The 7,528-nt window shown below is 26.4% G+C and overlaps 1 protein-coding gene across 1 annotated transcript; it reads right to left on the bottom strand.

Moving 5' to 3' along the window:
• Positions 1-1,872: 1,872 nt before the first annotated feature.
• On the bottom strand, positions 1,873-4,752 carry LOC122855276 (cysteine--tRNA ligase, cytoplasmic). The gene is made up of 4 exons (XM_044156505.1): positions 4,567-4,752; positions 4,239-4,445; positions 3,418-4,112; positions 1,873-3,338 (listed from the first exon to the last, which is right to left on the bottom strand). Exons 2-4 carry the CDS (start codon positions 4,415-4,417, stop codon positions 2,005-2,007), a joined length of 2,208 nt encoding a protein of 735 aa, XP_044012440.1. The 5' UTR covers positions 4,418-4,445; positions 4,567-4,752; the 3' UTR covers positions 1,873-2,004.
• Positions 4,753-7,528: the final 2,776 nt, after the last annotated feature.

Here is a 7,528-nt window from a genome sequence, read left to right on the forward strand (position 1 = left end):
AAAAAAAAAAAAAAATATCGACTGAGTATATTGAAGTCAAGAGCCGAGAACAATAACTAAACAGACTAAGAATATATATTTTTTTATCACGCGAATTTTGATTTTAGAAAAGCAAAAAAAAACGACCCCCAATACTGGGAAATATTTTCAAGTATATCGATGATGTCATGATTGACGTTTGAATCCACATGCATATATATAAGCTCGTTTCACCCTCGCGAACCACCCCCCGGAAACTCTTGGGGGGCTAACATAACTGTTGTAATTTAACGAGACTCTGCTCTTTTTTTTTTTCTGATAATTTTTTTACACCTTTTTTTTTATATTCATAAATTTTTTTTTATCGAAATCTCTTTCTTTCTCACTTGCCAGGGAAACGCGATCACGCGAGTAAAAGTGCATAACGTTTTTCATCTTGTCAAGTTAACGTCAAGAATAAGAGGGTGCAAATGTTGAATTAAAATACCTAATTTAACGATTGAATATTTTCAAGATTTTTTTCTTTCAATTTTTTCCTTGAAATATGAAACTTGAATTTTTTTTTTTACTTTAACTTTTTGTCAATCAACTGGTAAATTGTTAGTAAAATTAAATGAAGAAAAAGAAAAATATATAAATGCGTGTAGAAAAAAAAAAAAAAAACTTTCAAACGCAGCTGACGTATAAAAAATATTTGTTGAACTTTGTTGGAATTAAATTTAAATAAATAATATAGGTCAAAAGTTTAATGAAAAAATAAAAAAATTGAATCGTAAGGAAAAAGAATAAGATAAAAAAAAAAAAAAGGATTTTTCTTGACGAGACACTTGACTCACCCAAGGGAAGAATATATTATACGAATCTGTTTTTTTTTTTTTCTTTTCGTATATTCAACTACCTTTTCTTTTCATCTACTTTGTCTTTGTCGATTGTAACAAGCGCAAAACGAATAAGATTTAAAAAATTCCAATGGTGTAAGGATAAGACGTTTTTAATTGAATACTAAATTGAAGAATCTACTTGAAACGATATTCTCCGGCTGTTCAATTATCCATTAATTATTCAATAAGTGTGTATATATATCTGTACTTTTATTAAATTTAAATTGATAAAAATTTTTAACTAGTTAATTTAGTTTTTCATTAATATTTTTGACTATAAATCAAGGATTTTATAGCTAAATTAAAAATGATAATTTTTTATTTATTAAGTGCAAACGAATTATTGTTTATAAATAATTAAATGTCCAACTATTATTAGCAATTTTTTTTCTATTTTATGAATTAAATATTAACAATAATCTGAGCCAATTTTTTGGACTTAATTACGTAATTTTTTTAAGAGTTTTACTCTCGATTAGGACATGAAAAAAATGGAAAATAATCTGTCGATTTTTTATCTCGTAAATTCAAAAGAGCAACAAATAAACCTGCCTATTTTTAATAAAATTAAAAAATTATTTTTTCTATTTAATAAATTTAAAAATTTATTATCAAACATGTCCATTGAATGAGTTGTTGATGAGACACGAAAGACAGACACGCTGTCGGATAAATAACAAAAAGGATGAGAGTATCAGACTTACCCACTAGTCAGCATCTCACTTCAACTGCCAACATAATATTTATCATTTTTTTATTTGTAGAGCCGTCATTCTTGTTACAATATCGTGTACATTGAAAGGGGTATTATGTTTCAATAATAAACACCACAAGTTGTCTCTTACATGGTACCAATAGAAAGAGTAGAATTTTCAACAATCATATACTAACTGTGAAATAAAACAAAAAACAAAATTCAAAAACTCATTAATAATATAAAAAATAATCATTAAAAATAACAAAAAAATAAATTATGACAAACAAATGTTGATAAAATTATCAATTACATTATTTATTATTGATTTTGATGTAAGGCATTTTTGACATTATCAAAATTATTTTAATATCAAATAAATTGTATAATTGATGGAGCAATTTGTTAATAACAAATGTAAAAAAAAGGAATAAAAAAATTCCATTTAACTCAAGCACCATTCTGAATGGATGCTAAATAATCATTATATTTTTTTTCCTGTGCTTGTTGTAATTTTTGTAATTTTTTAATTTGTCCTTTGCTGATTTCTTTCCCCTCAGTATCATGAGTTGGTAGACCTTTATCATCAAATTTTGAATATTTATCAGTTTCCATCTTAAATAATTCACTTGGTGGTATTTTACGTTGGGCTTCTTTAGCTGCATTAGCAGCAGCAAGTTCAGCTTTTTTTCTTTCTTTTTCAGCTATTTTATCAGCTTCAGCTTTTTTTTTAGCTTCACGTTCTTTTAGCAATTCTTCACGATTAACTAATTTTATTTTACACATTCCACTGTCGTCATCTTCGAGTCTAACTCCACTATTTGGCAATATATCATCACGTAATTTATCACACTCTTTAAGTATGTCATTTGCTTTGACAATTTTAGCATGACTACGTACATTGTCTCTGAATTGTCCAAGTATTTCTAAATATGGCAAAACAGTTTCTTCAAGATTGACATTTTTATTATCACCCTCAATTGGAAAACCAATTCCATCATTTGATGATGATATTGCTCCAAATGTTACAAACATTTTTGTTACATAAACAGCAATGTCACGAAGAAGCAAAGTATTAGGATTCTTGATACTTTTTATATAGACATTGCAGTGTCCAACCAAGTCACGTATGTTATCTAAAACTGTTCTTGTATCAATGTTATCACACAATGCAGCATGAACAGAATCTTTAGCTTCAAAAAATTTTTTATTTAATTCTAATTCAGCATCAGACCATTTGTTGAATGTATTTATTGTTGTTTCATTTCCTAATGATCTTATTTGACATTTAACATTCAAGAAAAATTCATTTAAAAATTTTTCATACTGCACAGCCATTTCTATGGTATTGTCACTATAATCCAAGGTATCTTTCCATGAATGTAGTAAAAATGCAAGTCTCAATTGTCGTGCTGAACATTTTTTTAATGCTTCTTGAATTGTAATAAAATTCTTAAGTGATTTCGACATTTTACAACCTGATATTTTCAGATGTCCAGAGTGTAGAAAATATTTAACCCAATTTGAATTATCAAAATATGCTTCTGCTTGTGCTAGCTCATTATCATGATGTGGAAATTTTAGGTCAATACCACCAGTATGAATATCAAGACTATCACCACATATTGCTGATGCCATAACTGAGCATTCAATATGCCAACCTGGTCTGCCATTGCCCCAAGGACTTGGCCACCATGGTTCACCAGATTTTGATGTTTTCCAAAGAGCAAAATCATTTGCTGAGCGTTTTTCTGATAGTCTTTCTTCAGATAGACATAAATCACCTAAAGTCATAATAAAAATATCAAGTTAATTATTTTTTTTATTAATTAAACAAATTAAGAAAATAGCAGGTTAATTTACCTTCGCCTTCTTGAAGACTTGCAGCATCACCATATGCTTCAGGAACTAGTTTAGCATAATGATGTTTTTCTTTTTTATCAAAACCACCAACATCAAAATAAACTGAGCCATTGCTCTCATAAGCTAAACCATTTTCAATTATTTTTTTAATATAATCAACAATTTCTGGCACATATTCACTGACTCTTGTCAGGACATTTGGTCTCATTACATTCAATGCATCCATGTCTTTATGATATTCATTTTCCCAATGCTGTGATAATTTATTAAATATTGAATTTTGTGTAACAGAATCACCATATTTTTTATCTAGCCAATCAGACAGGGGATCCTTGGCTTCTTTCAAAAGTAAAAACTGTGATTCTTTAATTTTTTCATCATCATTTAATTTAACAGATTCTTCAAGATCTTCAACAGCTTGTTTAACTTTAACAATCATCTTCTCCAGCATTGATTTTTTATCAGCATCTGTTGTTGTTTGTACTGTTGATTGAAACGTTATCATGACATTTTTAATATCAGCAATAATGTCATTTAAATTTATATTTTTGTTAAGATACTCTTCATAGAGATGATTTTGTCTGGCTCGTTTTATTATCTTATCATCAATGTCTGTTATATTCATGACGTAGAGGACATCATAGCCAAAATAATCAGATAATATTCGTCGAAGAATGTCAAACGATATATAAGACCTGGAAAAATATATTTTTTGTTTATTAAAAATGATGAAATTGTTGGAATAGCTGGTGAGCTGGATGAAGCATTGGAAGCCAAGTTTTTTGTAGTTTTAAAATAAAAAAAAAGAGTGTTATTATTACCTGGCATGACCCATATGTGAGGCATCATAAACTGTTGGTCCACAGCTGTACCACAACACTCGTTTACCATATTGAGGGATGAACACTTCTTTTTGTCGAGTCAAGCTGTTGTATAACTTCAAAACAGGAGTATCCTTGTTAACTGGAGGAGTCCAAACTGGCTGGTTTCTTTTAGACATGTTTTATTAATTTATCTGCCACGTTTACCTGTATGACATATTTATTAATGAAGTAAATTATAAACATTGAACATGTTGGGCAAACATAACCTTTAAAAGGTGATATAAAATAATTACAATTGAATAAATAATTGTTTGTTAGTACTTACTATGATAACGTATGTTGATGTAATTTATCTAACACAATTTGATTGTTTACAAATATTTTTTAATAAACATAAATATTTGTTTATTGTTGATATTGTTGTTTATTAGACACAGGGTATTTGAATGTAAATACTAAATAAATTAAACGAGTGACGTCTCGAGGCTAGAGAAATGAGCTAGAGGGGAGAACAGCTGTTAAAGCCGTTGAACGATCAACTGATGGTGGATTCGTGGAATCAAAATTATCTATACCTTACTTTCCAACTGACAATAATATTATGTTTTTAAAATACAACGATTTAGAATAAAAAATAAGCTTAGATTTTTTTATTATTAGGTGGAAAATATCCAAGTGTATTAAGGGATATTATTTATATATTTTATCAAGCAAAAAAACAATTAAAAAAAACATTGGAATGTTGTACAAGTGTCTGGATGTGTCATCAACACATACACAAGTATCAAACGTCCAACATTAAAATTGTTTTAGAAACTAAACTATTATTTCTAATTATAAAATTCAATTAAAATTATGCAAAATTAATGATTGTTATTTTGTATAGTCAATTAGAAAAAAAAAACGACAATAAAAATAAAACAAAATAATAATAAAATAAATGAGCAACAAGTTTTAGCAGTTGTTACGGATTGGATTAGATTCATCAATAATTAAATTCATGAAAATAATTAAGTATAGTTTTTAGTCTAATTATTAAATATTTTTGCATTCATGCACGCTGTATATTCTGATGATAATATCAAGAGATATTCGCTTTATTAAATTATAAAAAAATGATGGAATAAGATCCAACAAATGAGTGATGTTGAAGACAGCTAGTGGAGCTTATTGATGCAACCCAAATACGACGATTACAACAAAGCGATATAATTATATTTGGTTCATCAATAATTAATAATTAACTTGGTTATTAATTAATAAATTTGATGCAAATAAATATAGATAATATAATGATACATACATGACATACATTCAGCATAGAGAGGGTACATAAGACATGATTTTCAGCTGCTTAGATTGGACATGCTCATCAAGCTGAAAAATAATAAATTTATTAAATTATCTAATAAATATTATTTACTCATGTACCTATAAATTTTTAATTGATTATTATATTTGGAATTTAATATAAATAAACAATTAAAAAAAAAAAAAAATTAATAAAAAAAATGTATGACGTCACCATGCAAATATGGACGCTTCAATCAAAGGCAAAACTCATAATTATTTCTCAAAAAAAAAAAAAATTTATAAAATAAAAAATTGAAATAAATATCAATAAAAATATTAAAATATTATTAGTAAATATAAAAATAATAATAATAAATACATTACGTACAAAAAAAAAATGATTTATAGAATGCAAAAGGTCTTTTTAATAATTAATCGGGAACCCCAGCTAATTTTGATGTCGGCTAATTCACAAACGTTTAATAAATTTATAAAAATAATAATTTAAAATTAAATTCACTCTAATTATTAATTATTCATATAGTCACTCTACTAAATTATGATATTTTAAAATTTATTTGCGTTGAAAAACTATTATAAAAAAGAGAGATAAAAAGGGTTCAATATGCGAAGCAATGCGAAGCGTCCTTTTTTTTTGCACTATAACGACGCCGTTTGCCAATTTACGCAATATGTGTGGTTGGTCATCAAGATGGCTGGTCATCGGTTAATTTTTTTTTTTTATTGTTTTTTTGTTGAAGTGGTAGGAATGCGTGTGCGGTGTGCGCATAAATTAAAACCCGTTTTTGAATAGGACAATTACAAGAGAAAAACTCGCACTGTAATTTATTTATAGTATTTAAATAAACAAATACAAATAAATTGTTAATGTATAAATATAAATAGAAATTTGATAAAATGGTAACCCAACAGCCTTGACATGTTCATTAATTTTTGATAATTTTTGATTGCAAAAGAGCCATAATTTATAGCACAGTGTGCTCCGAAAAGTTTAATTGATCTAAATATATATACTTCAATTTTTAATATTAGTAAGGTTTATAAAAAATTTATTTACAAATTTATGTAATTTTTATTTAGTAAAAAAAATATTATTTTGATATTTTTTGATTCCATGAATCCCAATTGTTTGTATAATCAATTTTTAAATGACCATATATTTTATAAGACCAAGTTTTGATACTGGTACGACTAACAATCATCCTGATTGAAAAAAAAAATACCACTAACTGCTTTAGCTAATTAAAGTTGATCTTCTAGTTTTAAAAATATTTTACCACGTAACCAATCCATATTACCACCATCACGACCAAGATCACCTCTTGATGCACGACTTTTTGTTATACTTAGTTGCTAATATAACAAAATAATAATGATTAATCATCATTCCCCTAATTATTTTTTTATACTAAAGATAGCTTTATCAAATAGCTTTTGATAAAGGATAAAAGACGTATATCTAGGAACTTACACCTTTTTTCCATTATCAAAATATTTTTTGATAAAAGATAAAGGGCGTATTTTCGGTTTTATTTTAAATTTATTAAAAGGTAGTGTTTTTAAATTATTGATTCTTTATTCATAATTATTATCAATTAATAAATCATCAATGAAAAAAAACTACTTTTGAATGAATTTAAAATAAAATATTTTTCAATTAAAAATAAAAAAAAAAAAAGACAATTCATTATAAATATGTAAAATATTTAAAATATTTACTGTCGATCAAATTTGTGGTTAATATGTATGGCAAATTTATGACTAAAAAAAGAAAAATAAAGAAACAAAGAGTCTTAAAGATTCTACAATTTTATCCTGGGTATAGTGATGCTACAATTTCAAGATGGAAATTTAATTTATGTTATAGCAAAGCCAATGTTATTAAAATTTCTGAACTCATCAAAAATCTAAAATAAATTCACTCATTATAGTTGAACTACCTTGTTTAAAGTTTATTATTGCATTTTTTTTTT

This window comes from Aphidius gifuensis, linkage group LG4 (genome assembly GCF_014905175.1).
Source record: "Aphidius gifuensis isolate YNYX2018 linkage group LG4, ASM1490517v1, whole genome shotgun sequence".
Classification (NCBI taxonomy): domain Eukaryota; kingdom Metazoa; phylum Arthropoda; class Insecta; order Hymenoptera; family Braconidae; genus Aphidius; species Aphidius gifuensis.